The 24,086-nt window shown below is 47.2% G+C and overlaps 1 protein-coding gene across 1 annotated transcript in view; it reads right to left on the bottom strand.

Moving 5' to 3' along the window:
• The window catches only part of LOC139561428 (sodium/calcium exchanger 1-like), a 104,221-nt gene that overhangs the window by 48,686 nt on the left and 31,449 nt on the right, over positions 1–24,086 (bottom strand). Inside the window, exons 2-9 of the mRNA XM_071378506.1 lie at positions 10,381–10,649; positions 8,013–8,102; positions 7,017–7,169; positions 5,901–6,166; positions 5,210–5,573; positions 4,899–5,009; positions 4,548–4,700; positions 3,395–3,867 (exon numbers count right to left, since the gene is read on the bottom strand). Of these exons, the coding sequence (XP_071234607.1) occupies positions 3,395–3,867; positions 4,548–4,700; positions 4,899–5,009; positions 5,210–5,573; positions 5,901–6,166; positions 7,017–7,169; positions 8,013–8,102; positions 10,381–10,620 (1,850 nt within the window). The 5' untranslated portion in view covers positions 10,621–10,649. The remainder of the gene's footprint in view (positions 1–3,394; positions 3,868–4,547; positions 4,701–4,898; positions 5,010–5,209; positions 5,574–5,900; positions 6,167–7,016; positions 7,170–8,012; positions 8,103–10,380; positions 10,650–24,086) is intronic.

Below are 24,086 nucleotides of genomic sequence, written 5' to 3'. Positions count from 1 at the left end.
ACTGGGATAAGTTATTTTTGTATATTCTGTCAGACAGAGAGACAGAGAGAGAGAGAGAGACAGAGAGAGAGAAATAAAGAGGGAATGACAGTGAGTGATATAGAGAAAGAAAGAAAGAAAGAAAGAAAGAAAGAAAGAAAGAAAGAAAGAAAGAAAGAAAGAAAGAAAGAAAGAAAGAAAGAAAGAAAGAAAGAAAGAAAGAAAGAAAGAAAGACGGAAAGGGAAAAACGTATTTAAGAATTTAAAAACCAGAAGTCCCCACAAGAATAGTAAACAAACAAAATGTGACCAACTGGGGACATGTTGTTACTCCCCACAGGGTCAATGATATTTCTAGGGAGATTAGGGTTAAGGTTAGAATTAGGGTTAGGGTTAGGATTAGGGTTAGGTTTAGGGTTAGGCTTAGGAGCTAGGGTTAGGTTTAGGGTTAAGATTAGGTTTAAGAGGGTTAGGTTTTTGGGTTAAGGTTAGGGGTTAGGGAAAATAGGATTTTAAATGAGAGAGAGAGAGTGTGTGTGTGTGTGTGTGTGTGTGTGTGTGTGTGTGTGTGTGTGTGTGTGTGTGTGTGTGTGTGTGTGTGTGTGTGTGTGTGTGTGTGTGTGTGTGTGTGTGTGTGTGTGTGTGTGTGTGTGTGATGTTGAATGGGTGTATCCACAGATCTTGTAATGAATAGCCTGGGGAGAGTCCTGTTCTATTTCCAGACACACCTTCAGCACCACACACACACACACACACACACACACACACACACACACACACACACACACACACACACACACACACACACACACACACACACACACACACACACACACACACACACACACACACACACACACACACACACACACACACACACACACACACACACACACACACACACACACACACACACACACACTTTTCCACGTCTCGTCCTTTCCCACATGTCCTCCTGTGGTCTTTTGGCGTGGATGTGTGTGTGTGGGGGGGGGATGTGTGTGCCCTTCGCCTTCCTTTATTGAGAGGTGAAAAATAAATCGCCTTGAAAATTTGTGAATTACACATGCACGTACGCACACACACACCCACACACACCCACCACTCCTGGACGTTCGTTTATCATGATTCCCTTTCACCACACTCCTTCTCCCCTCCTCCTCTGTCTCTCCTCTCTCTCTCTCTCCTCCTCTCTCCCCTCCTCTTCTCTCTCTCTCCTTCTCTCTCCTCCTCCTCTCTCTCCTCCTCTCTCCCCTCCTCCTCTCTCTCCTCCTCTCTCTCCTCCTCCTCTCTCCTCCTCTCTCTCTCACCTCCTCTGTCTCTCTCCTCCTCTCTCACCTCCTCTCTCCTCCTCCTCTCTCTCTCCTCCTCTCTCTCCTCCTCTCTCTCCTCCTCCTCTCTCTCTCACCTCCTCTGTCTCTCTCCTCCTCTCTCACCTCCTCTCTCCTCCTCCTCTCTCTCTCCTCCTCTCTCTCCTCCTCCTCTCTCCTCCTCTCTCTATCTCCTCCTCTCTCCCCTCCTCTTCTCTCTCTCTCCTTCTCTCTCTCTCCTCCTCCTCTCTCTCCTCCTCTCTCCCCTCCTCCTCTCTCTCCTCCTCTCTCTCCTCCTCCTCTCTCCTCCTCTCTCTCTCACCTCCTCTGTCTCTCTCCTCCTCTCTCACCTCCTCTCTCCTCCTCCTCCTCTCTCTCCTCCTCTCTCTCCTCCTCCTCTCTCCTCCTCTCTCTCTCACCTCCTCTGTCTCTCTCCTCCTCTCTCACCTCCTCTCTCCTCCTCCTCTCTCTCTCCTCCTCTCTCTCCTCCTCCTCTCTCCTCCTCTCTCTCCTCCTCCTCTCTCCTCCTCCTCTCTCCTCCTCTCTCTCCTCCTCCTCTCTCTCCTCCTCTCTCCATTGTTCTAATCTCCTCATTCTATCTTTACACCTCACTTCCCTTCCTCCTTCTCTACTCTCTCTTCTCCTCCCTCCATTTCTTCCTTTCTTTCTCTCCTCAACCCTCCATCTCCTCTCTCTCTCTCTCTCTCTTGCTCGCTCGCTCTCTCTCTCTCTCTCTTGCTCGCTCGCTCTCTCTCTCAGAGTCTATCAGTTCTGCCCTACTGCTCTGTAGATTTCCACTGAGACTGGCACAATCTCAGCTCTAGTCCTCCCTCCCTCCATCCCCCATACCTCCTTTTTCCCCTTCCCTCACCTTCCCTCTCCCCCCATTAACCTCATCTCAGACCAGAAGCACCTTGGACCAAACCCTGACAGGGAGAACAGAGAGAGAGAGAAAAGAAAGAAAGAATGAAAGAAAGAAAGAAAGAAAAAAAGAGAGGCGAGAGAGAGAGGGATAGAAGGGGGAGAGGAGGTGAGGGAGGGGGCAGAGGGGGAGAGGGGGTGAGGGAGGGAATGTAGATACTGTAAGCTTGAATCCAGGAGGGGTGAGGAGGGGGTTGGAATGAAGTGAAGGAGGGGAAGAAAAGCAGGGTAGTAATAGAAGAAGGAAGGTTGAAAAAGGGCAAGAGAATGAGGTGAAGAAAGGGGGAGGAAGGGGGTAAAACGCATCGATGAATCATGGGAAGTTGCTATTCAACATAAATGCCTCTGCAATCGCTCTCTCTCACCCCTTTACATGAAAACATCAGGATCCTTCCTTCCTTCCTTCCCTCCTTCCTTCCTTCCTTCCTTCCTTCCTTCCTTCCTTCCTTCCTTCCTTCCTTCCTTCCTTCCTTCCTTCCTTCCTTCCTTCCTTCCTTCCCTCCCTCCCTCCCTCCCTCCCTCCCTCCCTCCCTCCCTCCTTGCTTCCTTCCTTCCCTCCCTCCCTCCCTCCCTCCTTCCTTCCTTCCTTCCTTCCTTCCTTCCCTCCCTCCCTTCTTCCACCCTTTCCCACAAACAACAGTATCTACAAAGGCTCTTTCTCCTTCCTTCCATCCTTCCCTCTCTTCCTGGCTTCCTTTCATCCTCAGCTCAAATCAATCAATATTGCTCTCTAATTCACACCCTCATTTAGTCATCAATATCTATTTTTTCATCACAGCAAACACACACACACACACACACACACACACACACACACACACACACACACACACACACACACACACACACACACACACACACACACACACACACACACACACACACACACACACACACACACACACACACAGAAACATCTGAGCAAACCCTTTTTTTGAAGCCTTATTTGATTTCTATAAACTGACGTTTTGACTTCAGCCAAATGCTGCATCAAAGACTCACACCTTGTTCCCATGTCGTGCCACTCTCCTGTAGCATGGGATCAGCTGGGAATGCACGTACACACACATACTGACTGTCAAACACTGACACACAGCGCTGTCATCCATCACTCTTTGACTGTACAGCGATAGAATTGAGATTGAAAGGAAAGTCAGGCGATCGTGGAAGGAACAGTCACTCACATCGTCTCGTCGTTCTGGAACTCCAGATTCCCAGACACCTCTTCGAAATCCTCTCCACCCCGGGCTGTCCCGTCTACGGTCCTGTAAGGCACCACCACCAGCCCCCGAGCCCCCGACGTCCTCTGAACCTTGACCTCCATCACCCCAACGCTCTCGCTCACCCGCAGGGCGTCGATCTCAAACGAAAATATCCCCGCGTGATCGTCGTCGTAGATGGTCACCGTCGACGTGTGGCCGTCACCGAGCACCGCCTTGGGGGAGGAGTTAGAGTTTGTCTCTAACGGGTCGTAGCCAACCACACGAGGGTTACTGAGGTGGACGTAGAAGTATTCATCCTCTTCGAAGATGTCATCGTCTATGATGCCCACGGTTATCTCTTTCAGGGTCTCGCCCGGTTTGAAGAGGAGGGTCCCTTCAGCAAACTCATAGTCTGAACCGGCGTTGGCTGTACCATCTTCTGTACGGTAGTCCACCTGGAGGAGAAGGGGAAGGAAGGGGAGAGAGGAGGAGGAGGAGGAGAGGGGGGAAAGGAGAGGGAAGGGGAGAGGGAGAGAAGTAGGGGGAGGGAAGAAGGGGGGAAGAGAGGGAGGGGGAAGGAGAGAGGGGAAGATGGAAGGGGGAGGGAGTAAGGGAGAGAGAGAGAGGGGGAGAAAGAGGATAAGGAGGGGGAGAGAGAGAAGGGGAGATGGAAGGGGGAGGGAGTAAGGGAGAGAGAAGATAGGGAGGGGGGGAGAGAGAGGGGGAGAAAGAGGAGAGGGAGGGGGAGAGAGAGGATAGGGAGATAGAGAGAGGGGGAGAAAGAGGATAGGGAGGGGGAGAGAGATAAGTAGGGGGAGGGAAGGAGGGAGGAAGAGAGGTAGGGGGAGAGAGAGAAGTAGGGGGAGGGAAGGAGGGAGGAAAAGAGGGAGGGGGAGAGAGAGAAGTAGGGGGAGGGAAGGAGGGAGGAAAAGAGGGAGGGGGAGAGAGAGAAGGAGGGAGGAAGAGAGGGAGGGGGAGAGAGAGAAGTAGGGGGAGGGAAGGAGGGAGGAAGAGAGGGAGGGGGAGAGAAGGGGAGAAATAGAAAGAAAAGAGATGTCATAAAGCATCCTCTCCTCCTCTCCTCCTCCCCCCTACTCTCCTCCTCCCCCTCTTCTCCTCCCCCTCCTCCCCTTACCTTAACAGAAGCTCCAGGGTCTCCGCCATGTCGGGCCACGGTCAGTTTGAGTGAGCCACAGTTCTCGAAGCACTGGTAGTGGGAGGGTTGAAACTCCATCCGGGTCGTGTGGGGGTCGTCTTCCTGCAGCTGGGGCTCCTGGCTGCTCACCACCTGGAGCAGAAGTGATGTAGAGAGTTTGATCGATGAGTGACATGTTGCTGCCTTTGATTATTCCATTGATAAATGATTTCATTAGTATTTGGGGTTTTAGTTCAAAATTCTAGCCACCATTCAGATATGATCAGAACAAAACAAATCTGAGAAAAAAGTTTTGTGAAACATTGGTTTGGGAAAAGGCGCGGTCTGTACCTTCCTAGCCTGGTCAGCAGCATGCTTCTTCAGGATGTTGCCTGCTCCGATCATCATCCTGGTTGCCTGGATACGGTAGAACGCTCGGCTCTTCTGTTGCTGGACCAACACCTGACAGGTGAGATTACGCCAGCTGTTACACTATGACTCTCTATGTCATGCCTATGAACACTTTATGAACGCTACATTATAATGTCTTTACATATGAAGATGACAGCAGTACCGTATTCTTATACGTGACTTGTGTAGCATCGTGGCAGTGCTTATGAAGTGCTTATGAATGCTCTACGAAGCCTTTATAAGCTGTGTACCTGGTAGTTGGCCATCTCTATAAGCTGCTCTGTGTCTCTATCAGGGTGTCTGGCTTTCAGCTCCTTCAGCGTCCTCGCCATATCTCTCCTGGCCACGTCCTCCAGATTCCTCCTCCCTTCTCCGTCCTCTAGCATCCCTCCATCCCTCCATCCCTCCACCACCTGTCCGTCCAGCTCCATCATGTCCATCTTAGTGAACCCACCCGGCCCCAACATCCCTCCTCCTCCTCCTCCTCCTCCTCCTCCATCCATCCCTCCCTCCGTTTCAACGATGATGCCTCTGTGCTTGTCGGCACGGTAACGCTTGCGGACGTACTTGTAGAAGAGCAATCGTCGATCGGCCACCCACGCCTGGACCACGCACCTGGCAGAGCGGAGAGAGAGAAAGAGGAGGGAGGGTGTGAGTGTGTGTGTGTGTGTGTGTGTGTGTCTGTGTGTGTGTGTCTGTGTGTGTGTGTGTGTGTGTGTGTGTGTGTGTGTGTGTGTGTGTGTGTGTGTGTGTGTGTGTGTGTGCGTGTGTGTGTGTGTGTTTCCGTGTGTGTGTGTGTGTGTGTGTGTGTGTGTGTGTGTGTGTGTGTGTGTGTGCGTTTCCGTGTGTGTGTGTGTGTGTGTGTGTGTGCGTTTCCGTGTGTGTGTGTGTGTGTGTGTGTGCGTGTGCGTTTCCATGTGTGTGTGTGTGTGTAGTACTCACAGGGGGAAGAACAGAAAGGTGACCACGGCCTCCCAGACTTCCACCTCTCCAGGAGAGAACACACACAGGATAAGATACAGCCAGATGTAAGCGAACACACTCCACGCCGCGGTCACGAAGAACACACGCAGGTGTTTAATCTTCCTGGTCTCGCCGTCAGGAACCACGTAGACACACAGGGCGATGATGATGAACATGTTAAAAGCAGCACTGCCCACGATGGTGGAGGGACCCAGAGAACCGGCGTGGAAGCCGTGGCCACACACCTGGTGGAAAATAAGAAAATATAAGACCGTATCAAACCTGTGATTAGATACAAAAGTTGTTGTGCTGTTGTCTCTTCTGAATCAAATGTTCCACATATTACCAAGTACAACAGTTTCAACTTGAGGTTTGAGAACTTCCTCAAGAATGTGTACCTCTATAACAGAGAGCAGTATCTCTGGAGTAGAATGTGTACCTCTATAACAGAGAGCAGTATCTCAGGAGTAGAATGTGTACCTCTATAACAGAGAGCAGTATCTCAGGAGTAGAATGTGTACCTCTATAACAGAGAGCAGTATCTCAGGAGTAGAATGTGTACCTCTATAACAGAGAGCAGTATCTCAGGAGTAGAATGTGTACCTCTATAACAGAGAGCAGTATCTCAGGAGTAGAATGGGTACCTCTATAACAGAGAGCAGTATCTCAGGAGTAGAATGTGTACCTCTATAACAGAGAGCAGTATCTCAGGAGTAGAATGTGTACCTCTATAACAGAGAGCAGTATCTCAGGAGTAGAATGTGTACCTCTATAACAGAGAGCAGTATCTCAGGAGTAGAATGTGTACCTCTATAACAGAGAGCAGTATCTCAGGAGTAGAATGTGTACCTCTATAACAGAGAGCAGTATCTCAGGAGTAGAATGTGTACCTCTATAACAGAGAGCAGTATCTCAGGAGTAGAATGTGTACCTCTATAACAGAGAGCAGTATCTCAGGAGTAGAATGTGTACCTCTATAACAGAGAGCAGTATCTCAGGAGTAGAATGTGTACCTCTATAACAGAGAGCAGTATCTCAGGAGTAGAATGTGTACCTCTATAACAGAGAGCAGTATCTCAGGAGTAGAATGTGTACCTCTATAACAGAGAGCAGTATCTCAGGAGCAGACGACCCCAGAGCCATGAGAGTGAGGTTAGACACGGTCTCATTCCAGATCCTCACTGTCGCTGTGGTCGTCTCCCCGTTCCACTTCTTTATGGTGATCTCCTTCTCCTGAGAGGTTATCACCTGGAGGAGAGGAGAATACAACAGAACAGAGTAGAATACGGTAGAGTAGAATACAGCAGAGTAGAGTAGAATACAGCAGAACAGAGTAGAATAGAATACAGTAGAGTAGAGTAGAATAAAGTGGAGTATAATAGAATACAGTAGAGGAGAGTAGAATACAGTTGAGTAGAATACAGTAGAGTAGAATACAGTAGAGTAGAGTAGAATACAGTAGAGTAGAGTAGAATACAGTAGAGTAGAATAGAATACAGTAGAGTAGAGTAGAATACAGTTGAGGAGAGTATACTACAGTAGAGTATAATACAATACAGTAGAGTAGAGTAGATTATAATACAGTAGAGTGTAATAGAATAGAATACAGTAGAGTAGAATACAGTAGAGTAGAATAGAATATATAAGAATAAAGTAGAATGTAATAGAATATAAAACAATAGAGTGTAATAGAATATAATACAGTAGAGTAAAATACAGTAGAGTGTAATAGAATAGAATACAGTAGAGTAGAATACAGTAAAGTGTAATAGAATAGAATACAGTAGAGTAGAATACAGTAGAGTGTAATAGAATAGAATACAGTAGAGTAGAATACAGTAGAGTAAAATACAGTAGAGTAGAATACAGTTGATTGAGTAGTTGCTCTATGTGTGAGGTGTGGCTCAGTTAGTAGAGCACGGCACTTGCAACGCCAGGGTTGTGGGTTCGATTCCCAAAGGGGATCAGAACGAGAATGTCTGCTCTCACTAGCGTAAATCACTCTGGATAAGAACATTTGCTAAATGACTCAAATGTAAAAATGTGCAGGTGTGTGTGTTCTCAAAGCAGAATAGAAAATAGAATTCTCACCTCTATAGAAGACATGAATCTATCAGCTATGATGGACATCCCCAGGAACATATAGATCATCGCTACAAAGTAGACAATGGCCCGCGCTACCTGGATTAGATTAAGAAGGGTTGACATTGAGCTCTCAAACAGGTCATGTTTCACTTGCCCAAAGGTCATACTCACTTGTCCAAAGGTCACAGTCACTTGTCCAAAGGTCATACTCACTTGCCCAAAGGTCACAGTCACTTGCCCAAAGGTCACAGTCACTTGCCCAAAGGTCACAGTCACTTGCCCAAAGGTCACAGTCACTTGTCTAAAGGTCACAGTCACTTGCCCAAAGGTCACAGTCACTTGCCCAAAGGTCACAGTCACTTGCCCAAAGGTCACAGTCACTTGTCTAAAGGTTATACTCACTTGCCCAAAGGTCACAGTCACTTGCCCAAAGGTCACAGTCACTTGCCCAAAGGTCACAGTCACTTGCCCAAAGGTCACAGTCACTTGTCTAAAGGTTATACTCACTTGCCCAAAGGTCACAGTCACTTGCCCAAAGGTCATAGTCACTTGCCCAAAGGTCATAGTCACTTGTCCAAAAAATAAAATGGTCTGTTACACTCACAAATGGTTCACATTGAAAGTACCTTCATAACACTTACTGTATGAAAACATTCTAATCCTTTGTTTACACAACTTGCATGCTAATTTGGTAAGGAAGTTCCTTTACTTAGACAGAACGGTTCATTTAAAAAGTATGTGGATTATTTGTACACACTCCTAACCTCCTACAGTAGCCTAATGAAAAAAGTGAAAAAAGATAACATTGCATTTTTTGTCAACTATCCCTTTAATGATGATTATACATTTCTGAAACTGTAAACACACTGGCTATCTAGCACATTAGAGCCAGTTAGCACACTGGACAACTAAGTCAAATGTTTAGACCTCTTTTCTGTCTAAACTGAAAAACACTTATGGTTTACTGGAGTTGTGAAGTGATTTGCTAAATGAAGATCTGTTTAGCGCCATTTGAGACTCGGCTACCGAAACAGGTGCGTCTTTCTCATCAATATCACTGTTCACCGTTTACTCCCGTTTTAAAAGGGTGTCATTTATTTAGAGCCTCAATATGTAATTGTTTGGCAACCCGATCAAATTCACATAGAAATAAGAGTTATAGATCTGTTATTGTCATAGAAAGCAACTCTAAGAAGTGGTAGATCTGCTCTATATGCGCTATTTCTATGCTTCCCCGTTCTTAAATTTTGTTTTTGCGTCTTTTACTTTCGGTTTTGTTCAAACAGCTGATAATTAAATATTTTTGATTATGGAAAATATATTTCACAGCAGTTTAGATGGTACAATGATTCCTCTACACTATACCTGCTTGTTTTGTCACATAAACTGAAATTAGGCGAACTATTAAAAAAATTCCAACCAGGAAATGGTGGAGCGATTTCTGCATAGTGCATCTTTAATATTATGAGTTGAGACATACAGTTAAAGGGCCAGTGCAGTCAAAATTGTGTTTTGTATCATATTGTATCCGTGTTATTTCCTGATAGTTACGGGTTGAAAATGCAATCTACACAGGACCTTCTAATTGGCAGGTTGACGTGGGCGGGAGTTTCAAGTTTCAGCCAATAACAAAGAGACTTCCAAACCTTACTTCCATACTTCAATCAACCGGTCCATTTAGAATTCGTGATGAAGCTGTCTTGATTTGTCAAGAAAGGTAGCTTTTCTCCCGGGTTTGTTAGTGTATCCCATCAGTTAGATACATTTTAATGGGCAGTCATCTCTGTGTACGCAGCACGCGTGTGTATAGAGGGAGCGTTTGGTGGGAATTGAGTGAGCGAGACACAAAACGGAGGGAAAAGAGAATTTAAGGAGGAGAACTGTGTGATCACTTGGCTTGGTTTCTTTTCTTGTTTTGAGTCGCTAATGTACATAACCAAATTGACCACTAGAGTCAATGTGAATTAACAGGTGTTTTAGGGACAAAGGTTCACCTGCCCATACGGGCAGCAACAAAGCGGATTCCACCTGTCCGACTGTTCAGTTCATCTGCCCCGGGCAATCTGCGTTAGTGTCGACCCCTGACTAGATTAGACTGGAATAGGAAAACGTGAATGTCCTCAATGAGGCAATTCATTTCACAACAACAACAATAACACAGCATACAGACAAAATACAAACAAACGCTGGGATTCAATCCGGTCATTGTGTTGTAGCGTACTTGACATTAAAAGGTCATTTCCGATTGAGTCGACATATGTAGAGGTTACCGTCACAGTGCTCTACAATGAGTGATTGGATTGAATCCCGGCCCAAATCACCCCCTGGCCAACAACCACAACAAAAACAACAACAGATTTCAAGCTATGGTCACCTTGTCTCCTACAGAAGGGTTCTGTGGGTTCCAGACGGGCAGTACCACCCCCTCCTGACAGGGGTCTCCTGTAGCCGTGCAGTTAGCCTTTACGTTACCCCCCTCTGATAGAGGGGTGGAACCGGCCAAGGCCGGGCTGGGGAGGGACAGGAGGAGCATGGAGGAGAGGAAGACTAGGAGAAGGACAGAGGACAGAGAGGAGGAACGGAGGGAGGAGAGGTGGAGATGTAGACGTGACATGTGTGCTCCTTCTGTGTTTTAGATCACACCTGCAGAGAGAGAGAGAGAGAGAGAGAGAGAGAGAGAGAGAGAGAGAGAGAGAGAGAGAGAGAGAGAGAGAGAGAGAGAGAGAGAGAGAGAGAGAGAGAGAGAGAGAGAGAGAGAGATAATAAATATAAAAGCAAGACGTATGAGCAAACACAATACTGTAGCAGCTTTAACCCAACACCTAGTGACCTTGTCAAGAGGTTCTGATCTCTTGGCGTAAGGGCTAAGGTGTTGGGTTGACAGTCATTGGACCCGGGTTCGAGTCGGATCGGGAGTTCAGTAATAAAGTTAATTAGGGATGAAAACACTGCTTGAAACACAAAGCTGAACCCAGCATAGATAGAACATGAGGAAGAGAGAAGGAAAAAGACAGGAAGAGGGACAGAGAGAGAGCGAGGTGGAAAGGAGATCTATCTTTCCTTCCCCTACCTCTCTGTGTAACTCTCTCTCTCTGTCTCTCTCTCTGTGTAACTCTCTCTCTGTCTCTCTGTCTATCTCTCTGTGTAACTCTCTGTCTATCTCTCTGTGTAACTCTCTCCCTGTCGATCTCTCTGTCTCGCTCTCTCTCTGTCTCTCTTTCTGTGTAACTCTCTCTCCTGCCTCTCTGTCTATCTCTCTGTCTATCTCTCTGTGTAACTCTCTCTCTCTATATCTCTCTGTCAATTCAATTCAATTCAATTCAAGGGGCTTTATTGGCATGGGAAACATGTGTTAACATTGCCAAAGCAAGTGAAGTAGATAATATACAAAAGTGAAATAAACAATAAAAATTAACAGTAAACATTACACATACAGAAGTTTCAAAACAATAAAGACATTACAAATGTCATATTATATATATACAGTGTTGTAACAATGTACAAATGGTTAAAGCACACAAGTTAAAATAAATAAACATAAATATGGGTTGTATTTACAATGGTGTTTGTTCTTCACTGGTTGCCCTTTTCTTGTGGCAACAGGTCACAAATCTTGCTGCTGTGATGGCACACTGTGGAATTTCACCCAGTAGATATGGGAGTTTATCAAAATTGGATTTGTTTTCGAATTCTTTGTGGATCTGTGTAATCTGAGGGAAATATGTCTCTCTAATATGGTCATACATTGGGCAGGAGGTTAGGAAGTGCAGCTCAGTTTCCACCTCATTTTGTGGGCAGTGAGCACATAGCCTGTCTTCTCTTGAGAGCCATGTCTGCCTACGGCGGCCTTTCTCAATAGCAAGGCTATGCTCACTGAGTCTGTACATAGTCAAAGCTTTCCTTAAGTTTGGGTCAGTCACAGTGGTCAGGTATTCTGCCACTGTGTACTCTCTGTTTAGGGCCAAATAGCATTCTAGTTTGCTCTGTTTTTTTGTTAATTCTTTCCAATGTGTCAAGTAATTATCTTTTTGTTTTCTCATGATTTGGTTGGGTCTAATTGTGCTGTTGTCCTGGGGCTCTGTGGGGTGTGTTTGTGTTTGTGAACAGAGCCCTAGGACCAGCTTGCTTAGGGGACTCTTCTCCAGGTTCATCTCTCTGTAGGTGATGGCTTTGTTATGGAAGGTTTGGGAATCGCTTCCTTTTAGGTGGTTGTAGAATTTAACGGCTCTTTTCTGGATTTTGATAATTAGTGGGTATCGGCCTAATTCTGCTCTGCATGCATTATTTGGTGTTCTACGTTGTACACGGAGGATATTTTTGCAGAATTCTGCATGCAGAGTCTCAATTTGGTGTTTGTCCCATTTTGTGAAATCTTGGTTGGTGAGCGGACCCCAGACCTCACAACCATAAAGGGCAATGGGCTCTATGACTGATTCAAGTATTTTTAGCCAGATCCTAATTGGTATGTTGAAATTTATGTTCCTTTTGATGGCATAGAATGCCCTTCTTGCCTTGTCTCTCAGATCGTTCACAGCTCTGTGGAAGCTACCTGTGGTGCTGATGTTTAGGCCGAGGTATGTATAGTTTTTTGTCTCTCTCTCTTTGTCTATCTCTCTGTCTATCAATTCAATTCAATTCAAGGGGTTTTATTGGTGTCAGGTTTTGGCCAGGACTGTTCAGGTTTTGTTCACTAGATGTCCCCCTTGCACCTTTTTTGTACCTTTTGTTTTTTCTTGCCCTAATTATTGTTTGCACCTGTAAGTCATTCCCTTGTTAGTATTTAACCCTGTGTGTTCCTCAGTTCCTTGCTCAGTGTTTGTATGTTAGCACCCAGCCCCAGCCTTTGTGAACATTTTTCTCTTGTTGAATTTTCCAGAGGTTCTCTGGTTTTGTTCTCTTGTATTTTTGGATTGATCTTTTGAGGTTTGTTTTTTCCCTTGCTGTTTTTACCACTTTGTGGATTTTCTTTTGTATTTTGGAAGATATCTATTTTTGTTATTAAACCACCATCTCTAGTACTGCTGTGTCTGCCTCATCTTCTGGGTTCTGCCAATTATTAGTGACTGTTTCTCGCACCGGGTCCTGACAGAAACACTGAGCCATTAATATGAACCCAGAGGCAGCCAGTACCCAGGACTTTTTTCCCATGCTGTCCCACCACGAGGGGACTGTCCAACGTCACGAAGCTGCTCTGGTTCAGCAAGAGGCCTTACTGGCTGGACATTCTCAACTTCTGTCGGAGATGATGACTTCCATAGAGCAGATTTCTGATCAACTTTCTCCTGCAACCGCTTCTGCTCCAGTTCATCAGATTCAAGTGCCCGTGGCAGTTAACCCCCTGGCTGAACCTCGTCTGCCGCCTCCCCAACGGTTCTCAGGTGATCCGAGGGTTTGTAAGGGGTTTTTCACCCAATGTTCTCTCTCCTTCGAGCTGCAACCATCGTCGTTTCCCACCGACCGGTCCAAGATAGCATATATCATCACCCTGCTGTCGGAAAAAGCCCTAGCCTGGGCTACTGCTGTGTGGGATGCCCAAAGTCCCTGCTGTGCCAGCTACTCTACCTTTGCTGAAGAATTCAAGCGAGTGTTTCAAGGTCCTACCAGCGGTCCTGACTCAGCCAAACAGCTCCTGACTCTCCGCCAAGGTCGGCGCAGCGTGACGGACTATGCCATCCAGTTCCACACGGTGGCAGCAGCGAGTGGCTGGAACGACGAGGCGCTCACAGTGTGCTTTTTGAAGGGTCTTTCCGACACCATCCAAGATGAACTGGCCACTCGGGAACCACCAGACAACCTCGAGTCCCTGATCAAGTTGGCTTCACGCATAGACCTGCGTCTGAGAGAGAGAGAGCTCAACCGTAGATCTCTCACCCTAGCTCCTATCGGTCCCAGCTCCGAGTCTCCACCTTTATCCTCGCTGACTCCACCGGAACCCATGCAGGTTGGACGCATCTCCCAGGCTGAGAGAGACCGCCGGATGAGGGAGCGATGCTGTCTATATTGCGGCAAACCGGGCCATTTCCTCTCCACGTGTCCCGGGCTCCAGGGAAAACGCACTCTCCCGTGCAGGCCTGGGAGGACTGTAACGGGAAACATAACCTCCTCCCATCCATCCAACTCCCGCCTGCTCATTCCAGTTACCCTTTCCTGGGACAACCACGAGCTTCCCCTTCAAGCCTTGGTAGACTCTGGAGCCGCAGGTAACTTCATGGATGGTGTCTGGGCGAAGGAAAATGGCGTTCCCTCTGAACCTCTAAGTGATCCCATAAGGGTTACTACGTTGGATGGAAGCCCTTTGGGATCTGGACTTGTCACTCGTGTCACTACCCCCTTGCGACTTTCAGTTTCCCAACACCAGGAAGTGATGAACTTTCATCTGACCTCGTGTTCCGAGTTCCCTCTCGTCCTTGGATACCCCTGGCTTCACAGCCATAACCCTCACATCGACTGGTCTGTGGGCACTATCAAGCAGTGGGGTCCTACGTGCCAAGCCACTTGTATCTTCCCAAGTTCCCCGAGTTCCCCTCCCGAGTCTCTAGAATCCATCGACCTGTCCCGAGTTCCCGAGTGTTACCATGACCTCAAACCGGTATTTAGCAAACAGAGGGCCACCAAACTACCACCCCATAGACCTTACGATTGCCCCATCGACCTGTTTCCGGGCACATGCCCCCCCAGGGGTCGGATCTTTTCCCTATCTCCTCCCGAACGAGCTGCTATGGATACCTACATCAAGGACTCTCTGGCAGCAGGCCTCATGCGTCCATCCACCTCGCCGGCGGGAGCAGGGTTTTTCTTTGTGGCCAAAAAAGACGGGGGATTACGTCCTTGCATCGACTACCGGGGACTTAATGCCATAACCGTCCGTAACCGCTACCCGCTACCCCTTATGGCCACAGCCTTTGAGCTGCTCCAGGAAGCAGTTGTCTTCACTAAGCTTGACCTGCGGAACGCATACCATCTTGTGCGGATCAAACCCGGGGACGAGTGGAAGACCGCTTTCAACACGCCTACTGGTCACTACGAATACTCGGTGATGCCCTTCGGCCTGACCAACGCCCCGGCTGTGTTCCAAGCGCTCATAAACGATGTGCTTAGGGATATGCTTAACATCTTCGTGTTTGTTTACTTGGATGACATCCTCATCTTTTCGAGCTCCCTTCAAGAACACACTAAGCATGTCAGACAAGTACTCAAACGCCTCCTTGACAGCCATTTGTACGTTAAGCCGGAAAAATGTGAATTCCATTCCTCCCGAGTACAATTCCTGGGATTTGTAGTGGAACCCGGTCGAGTCCAGATGGACCCCACGAAGGTAGGGGCGGTAGCGGATTGGCCCACCCCCAAGTCCGTTAAGGAAGTTCAGCGTTTCCTGGGCTTCACTAACTTTTACCGCAAGTTCATCAAGAACTTCAGCTCGGTGGCAGCCCCTCTCTCAGCTGTAACCAAGGGTGGCAACACAAGGTTTCTGTGGGGAAGAGAAGCTGAGACGGCCTTCCAAGGACTCAAGCAGCGCATCCTCTCTGCTCCCATTCTGACACTACCAACGGCGGATGAACCTTTTGTGGTGGAGGTAGACGCATCAGAGGTTGGGGTTGGAGCTGTCCTGTCTCAGAGGGGTGAAGACAAGAAGCTTCATCCTTGCGCCTTCTTCTCTCACCGGCTTACCCCGGCCGAGAGGAATTACGATGTGGGGGATCGTGAACTCCTAGCGGTTAAGATGGCATTGAAGGAATGGAGACACTGGCTCGAGGGGGCTTCTCAACCGTTTCAAGTGCTTACGGACCACAAAAATCTGGAGTATATCCAGCAGGCGAAGCGGTTGAACTCCAGACAAGCTCGATGGTCTCTTTTCTTCAGCCGATTTCAGTTTATCCTCACCTATAGACCCGGGTCGAAGAATCTCAAACCGGACGCCTTGTCACGAATCTACTCTCCTGCCATTCGAGAAGATACTGACATGACTGTCCTTCCGGCCGCTAAGATCGTGGCTCCGATCTCGTGGCAAGTGGAGGATACCGTGAAACAAGCCCAAGCCATCGAACCGGGCCCTGGAGGAGGTCCTGCCAATCGGTTGTTTGTTCCCAAGGCAGCAAGGTCCCAAGTCCTTCTGTGGGGGCACTCCTCTCGCCTCACCTGTCACCCGGGCGTAGGTCGCACCTTGGAGTTCATCCAGCGTAAGTTCTGGTGGCCCACCATAAAAGAAGACGTTGCCACTTTCGTCAAGGCCTGTTCCGTGTGCTGCCAGGGCAAATCTTCTCACCTCCGCCCTCAAGGACTCCTTCACCCTCTATCTATTCCCCACCGACCCTGGTCCCATATCTCATTGGACTTTATTACTGGCCTTCCTCCGTCCCATGGTAATACAACTATCCTAGTCATCATCGACAGGTTTTCTAAGGCGGCCAGGTTCGTTCCCTTGACTAAGTTACCTTCTGCCAAGGAAACGGCTGAGTTGGTGATTAACCATGTGTTCCGAGTCTTCGGCATTCCGCAAGATATGGTTTCCGACAGAGGTCCCCAGTTCGCCTCAAGGTTTTGGAAGGCCTTCTGCCAACTCATAGGGGCCACTGCCAGTCTATCTTCAGGGTACCATCCAGAGTCCAATGGCCAAACCGAGAGGATGAATCAAGAGCTGGAAACCACCCTCAGATGTATGGTCTCCAACAACCCGTCCACATGGTCGTCCTTCATGGTTTGGGCCGAGTACGCGCACAACACCTTGTGCTCCTCCTCCACTGGTATGTCCCCGCACGAGTGTCAGTTTGGCTATGCTCCTCCATTGTTCCCGAACCAGGAGGCAGAAGTCAGTGTGCCTTCAGCCTCGAGGTTCATCAGACGCTGTCGGCTTACGTGGAAGAAGGCCCGTCTTAATCTTCTGCGTTCCTCACAGAGGTACCAACAACAAGCCAACAGACGTCGCCGTCCCGGGCCTACCCTGCGCCTCGGCCAGAGAGTATGGCTCTCAACCAAGAATTTACCGCTACGGGTGGAGTCTCGCAAACTGTCCCAGAAATTCATCGGTCCCTTTAAGGTTGCCAGAAAAGTGAACCCCGTTACTTTTCGCCTGCACTTACCCAGATCCCTTAAAATTAATCCCACGTTTCACATTTCTTTATTAAAACCTGTTGTTTTTTCTCCCCTTATCCCGGCAGGCAGACCTCCCCCTCCGCCCCGTATCATCGGAGGCCAGTCGGCTTATACCGTCCATCGGATACTGGATTCCCGCCGGGTGCAGCGGTCCTGGCAGTATCTGGTGGACTGGGAAGGCTACGGTCCCGAGGAGCGCTCCTGGGTTCCTGCCAAGGACATACTGGACCCTGACCTCATTCGTCAGTTCAGGGTTCTCCACCCTGAGAAGGCTGGTAGGAACGTCAGGAGCCGTTCCTAGGGGGGGGATTCTGTCAGGTTTTGGCTAGGACTGTTCAGGTTTTGTTCACTAGATGTCCCCCTTGCACCTTTTTTGTACCTTTTGTTTTTTCTTGCCCTAATTATTGTTTGCACCTGTAAGTCATTCCCTTGTTAGTATTTAACCCTGTGTGTTCCTCAGTTCCTTGCTCAGTGTTTGTATGTTAGCACCCAGCCCCAGCCTTTGTGAACATTTTTCTCTTGTTGAATTTTCCAGAGGTTCTCTGGTTTTGTTCTCGTGTATTTTTGGATTGATCTTTTGAGGTTTGTTTTTTCCCTTGCTGTTTTTACCACTTTGTGGATTTTCTTTTGTATTTTGGAAGATATCTATTTTTGTTATTAAACCACCATCTCTAGTACTGCTGTGTCTGCCTCATCTTCTGGGTTCTGCCAATTATTAGTGACTGTTTCTCGCACCGGGTCCTGACAATTGGCATGGGAAACATATCTTAACATTTCCAAAGCAAGTGAGGTAGATAACCTCTCTCTCTGTCTCTCATTTTTTCAATCCACCTTTCTCTCTCCTCCCTCAGCCCTCACTCCATCCCTTCATCCCTCCAGCCCTCACTCTATCCCTCCACCCCTCCACACTTCACTGCATCACTCCATCCCTCACTCCATCCCTCCACCCCTCACTCCATCCCTCCACCCCTCACTCCATCCCTCACTGCATCCCTCACTGCATCACTCTATCCCTCCACCTCTCACTCCACCCCTCACTGCATCCCTCCACCCCTCACTCCATCCCTCACTGCATCACTCCATCCCTCCACATCTCACTCCACCCCTCACTGCATCCCTCCACCCCTCACTCCCTTCATCCCTCTATCCCTCACTTCATCCCTCTCCTCCCTCTATCATTCCATCCCTCTATCCCTCCATCCAGCTTTGATTGTGTTATTATTTCTCATCCTTGGTGGTAGACTGAAGAAGCGATTGAAGCAAGCGATGGAGCGATGGATAGAGGGAGCGAGGGAAGGAAGAAAGGAAGGAAGGAAGGAAGAAATGAGCCGTGACTGATCTCAGCCATTAGTCAAGACAGCGATGCTAGCCCCCCAGGACGATGCTTTCTGGGCTAGAGACACAGGGATGACAGCTCTGTGGTGCTCTGTGGCTTGGTTGGACTGGCTTAATGGAAATGAAGAAGGTGTGAAAGACACAAAAGGGAAGCTACTGTAGATACTACAGAGGTCAAATATAAGGCAGTGAAAGAAAGGGGATAGAAGTGTTGAGAAAGATGCAACAGAAATACAGGAAGAGAGATATGGTAATGGCAGTGATTGAGGAAAGAAAGAGGATAGAAAGACGCACCCACAACCCGGGAAAAAGACCCGGGAAAAAGACCCGGGGAAAAGACCTGGGAAAAAGACCTGGGAAAAAGACAAGGGAAAAAGACAAGGGAAAAAGACAAGGGAAAAAGACCCGGGAAAAATACCCAGGGAAAGACCCGGGAAAAACACCCGGGGAAATTACCCAACAAAAATACCCAGGAAAAAGAAAGGGAGAGATGGAGAGAAAGAGAGTGAAAAGAAAGTGTTGTAAGACGGAGATTAAAGAGAGAGTGTTGCAGAGGGTTGGAGGTCTGATGAGGCTGTGATGAGAGGAGTAATTAGACAGATTCAGACTGATGAGGCTGTGATGAGAGGAGTAATTAGACAGATTCAGACTGATGAGGCTGTGATGAGAGGAGTAATTAGACAGATTCAGACTGATGAGGCTGTGATGAGAGGAGTAATTAGACAGATTCAGACTGATGAGGCTGTGATGAGAGGAGTAATTAGACAGATTCAGACTGATGAGGCTGTGATGAGAGGAGTAATTAGACAGATTCAGACTGATGAGGCTGTGATGAGAGGAGTAATTAGACAGATTCAGACTGATGAGGCTGTGATGAGAGGAGTAATTAGACAGATTCAGACTGATGAGGCTGTGATGAGAGGAGTAATTAGACAGATTCAGACTGATGAGACTGTGATGAGAGGAGTAATTAGACAGATTCAGACTGATGAGGCTGTGATGAGAGGAGTAATTAGACAGATTCAGACTGATGAGGCTGTGATGAGAGGAGTAATTAGACAGATTCAGACTGATGAGGCTGTGATGAGAGGAGTAATTAGACAGATTCAGACTGATGAGGCTGTGATGAGAGGAGTAATTAGACAGATTCAGACTGATGAGGCTGTGATGAGAGGAGTAATTAGACAGATTCAGACTGATGAGGCTGTGATGAGAGGAGTAATTAGACAGATTCAGACTGATGAGGCTGTGATGAGAGGAGTAATTAGACAGATTCAGACTGATGAGGCTGTGATGAGAGGAGTAATTAGACAGATTCAGACTGATGAGGCTGTGATGAGAGGAGTAATTAGACAGATTCAGACTGATGAGGCTGTGATGAGAGGAGTAATTAGACAGATTCAGACTGATGAGGCTGTGATGAGAGGAGTAATTAGACAGATTCAGAGAGCTAGCGAACGCAGCCCACTGAGACACAACACACAGACCTACAGCTGGAGTTGGCAGCCCAATGGCCTCTTGGAAGAAAACGTCACAAAATGGTAGAAACCATTACACATAAATCACTGTGTTTTTTTGTTGTTGTTGCACATCCAGCTTCTCTCTGTGTTTTCTCTTATCACATTTTCATATCCTCTCCTTTGCTCTCACTCCTCCTCCTCGTCCTCACTAGCTGACCCCTTTATCTCCGTCTCGCTCTCCTTTCATCCCTTTCTCATCTCGTGTGATAAATAACATCTTAAAAAAGGAGTGGAGAAAATCCTCCTGTCAGAGAGAGAGGGATGAGGAAGGACGGAGAGAGGGATGAGGAAGGATGGAGAGAGAGAGAGAGAGAGAGAGAGAGAGAGAGAGAGAGAGAGAGAGAGAGAGAGAGAGAGAGAGAGAGAGAGAGAGAGAGAGAGAGAGAGAGAGAGAGAGAGAGAGAGAGGGAGACAGAGAGAGAGAGAGAGAGAGAGAGAGAGAGAGAGAGAGAGAGAGAGAGAGAGAGAGAGAGAGAGAGAGAGAGAGAGAGAGAGAGAGAGAGAGAGAGAGAGAGAGAGAGAGAGAGAGAGAGAGAGAGAGAGAGAGAGAGAGAGAGAGAGAGAGAGAGATGAGGGAGAAGAGGGAGGAGACAGGAAACAATCAGGAGGCAACATGAGCTCATAGTGAAGATAATGATGAGAACAATAAGGTGGGTTTATATCATCACACACTGTGACAACGACACACACACACACACACTGTGACAACGACACACACACACACATGGTGACAACGACACACACTGTGACAACGACACACACACACACACACTGTGACAACGACACACACACACACACATGGTGACAACGACACACACACACACTGTGACAACGACACACACACACACATGGTGACAACGACACACACACACATGGTGACAACGACACACACACACACACTGTGACAACGAAACACACACACATGGTGACAACGACACACACACACACATGGTGACAACGACACACACACACATGGTGACAACGACACACACACACTGTGACAACGACACACACACACTGTGACAACGACACACACACACACACACTGTGACAACGACACACACACTGTGACAACGACACACACACACACACTGTGACAACGACACACAGACACACACTGTGACAACGACACACACACTGTGACAACGACACACACACACACACTGTGACAACGACACACACACACACACTGTGACAACGACACACACAGACACACTGTGACAACGACACACACACACACACTGTGACAACGACACACAAACACACACTGTGACAATGACACACACACACACACACACACACTGTGACAACGACACACACACACACACTGTGACAACGACACACACACACACACACTGTGACAATGACACACACACACACATTGTGACAACGACACACACACACACACACACACACACACACACACACACTGTGACAACGACACACACACACACACACACACACACACACACACACACACACACACACACACACACACACACACACACACACACACACACACACTGTGACAACGACACACACACTGTGAAAACGACACACACACACACACACTGTGACAACGACACACACACACACACACACACACACAAACACACACACACACTGTGACAACGACACATACACACACACTGTGACAACGGCACACACTCACTGTGACAACGACACACACACACACACTGTGACAATGACACACACACACACACACTGTGACAACGACACACACACTGTGAAAACGACACACACACACACACACACACACTGTGACAACGACACACACACACACACTATGACAACGACACACACACACTGTGACAACGACACACACACACTGTGACGACGACACACACACACACACACACTGTGACAACGACACACACACACACACTATGACAACGACACACACACTCTGTGACAACGACACACACACACACACACACACACTGTGACAACGACACTCACAACTGAGGGCACTGAGTCTCAGAAGCTGCATCCACTCTCAAAATGATCTTTATCTTTAATTTACCTACTGAATTATAACTGTACTAGAGAGAGAGAGAGAGAGAGAGAGAGAGAGAGAGAGAGAGAGAGACAGAGACAGAGAGAGAGAAAGAGAGAGAAAGAGAAAGAGAGAGAGAGAGAAATTTGACCCCAATAACTACCGTGGGATATCAGCAACCTTTGGAAAGTCATCTGCATTGTCATTAACAGCAGATTCGTACATTTCATCAGTGAAAACTATGTACTGAGCAAATGTCAAATTGGCTTTTTACCAAATTACCGTATGACAGACCACGTATTCACCCTGCATACACTAATTTACAAACAAACAAACCAAAACAAAGACAAAGTCTCTCATGCTTTGTTGATTTCAAAAAAGCTTTCGACTCAATTTGGCATGAGGGCCTGCTATACAAATTGATGGAAAGTAGTTAAAATTGTGCAGTTAAAATTGGCTAAAAACACACATTTCTTTATACAGGGCTGGGGGGTGAGACAGGGATGCAGCTTAAGCCCCACCTTCTTCAACATATATATCAACAAATTGGCGAGGGCACTAGAACAGTCTGCAGCACCCAGTCTCACCTTACTAGAATCTGAAGTCAAATGTCTACTGTTTGCTGATGATCTGGTGCTTCTGTCACCAACCAAGGAGGGCCTACAGCAGCACCTAGATCTTCTGCACAGATTCTGCCAGACATGGGCCCTGACAGTAAATCTCACGACCACGAATACAAATTCCATCTAGACACCGTTGCCCTAGAGCACACAAAAAACGATACATACCTCGGCCTAAACATCAGCGCCACAGGTAACTTCCACAAAGCTGTGAACGATCTGAGAGACAAGAAGGGCATTCTATGCCATCAAAAGGAACATAACATTCGACATACCAATTAGGATCTGGCTAAAAATACTTGAATCAGTTATAGACCCATTGCCCTTTATGGTTGTGAGGTCTGTGGTCCACTCACCAATCAAGAATTCATCAAACGGGACAAACACCAAATTGAGACTCTGCATGCAGAATTCTGCAAAAATATCTTCAGTGTACAACAGAAAACACCAAATAATGCATGCAGAGCAGAATTAGGCCGATTATCAAAATCCAGAAAAGAGCTGTTAAATTCTACAACCACCTAAAAGGAAGCGATTCTCAAACCTTCCATAACACAGCCATCACCTACAGAGAGATGAACCTGGAGAAGAGTCCCCTAAACAAGCTGGTCCTGGGGCTCTGTTCACAAACACAAACACACCCCACAGAGCCCCAAGACAGCAATACAATTAAAACCAAGCAAATCATGAGAAAACAAAAAGATAATTACTTGACACATTGGAAAGAATTAACAAAAAAACAGAGCAAACTAGAATGCTATTTGGCCCTAAACAGAGAGTACACAGTGGCAGAATACCTGACCACTGTGACTGACCCAAAATTAAGGAAAGCTTTGACTATGTACAGACTCAGTGAGCATAGCCTTGTTATTGAGAAAGGTCTCCGTAGGCAGACCTGGCTCTCAAGAGAAGACAGGCTATGTGCACACTGCCCACAAAATGAGGTGGAAACTGAGCTGCACTTCCTAACCTCCTGCCCAATGTATGACCATATTAGAGACATATATTTCCCTCAGACTACACAGACAAAAAGAATTTGAAAAGAAATCCAATTTTGATAAACTCCCATATGTATTGGGTGAAATACCACAGTGTGCCATCACAGCAGCAAGATTTGTGACCTGTTGCCACAAGAAAAGGGCAACCAGTGAAGAACAAACACCATTGTAAATACAACCCATATTTATGTGTATTTATTTTCACTTTTATACTTTACCTAAACTCAGCAAAAAAAGAAACGTCCCTTTTTCAGGGCCCTGTCTTTCAAAGATATTTCATAAAAATCCAAATAACTTCACAGATCTTCATTGTAAAGGGTTTAAACACTGAACCATAAATAATTAATGAACATGTACCTGTGGAATGGTCGTTAAGACACTAACAGCTTACAGACGGTAGGCAATTAAGGTCACAGTTATGAAAACTTAGGACACTAAAGAGGCCTTTCTACTGACTCTGAAAAACACAAAAAGAAAGATGCCCAGGGTCCCTGCTCATC

Source organism: Salvelinus alpinus, chromosome 31 (assembly GCF_045679555.1).
Source record: "Salvelinus alpinus chromosome 31, SLU_Salpinus.1, whole genome shotgun sequence".
Lineage (NCBI taxonomy): Eukaryota > Metazoa > Chordata > Actinopteri > Salmoniformes > Salmonidae > Salvelinus > Salvelinus alpinus.
Note: the sequence above shows the minus strand (reverse complement) of the source record. Positions and strands in the feature narration are given on the sequence as shown.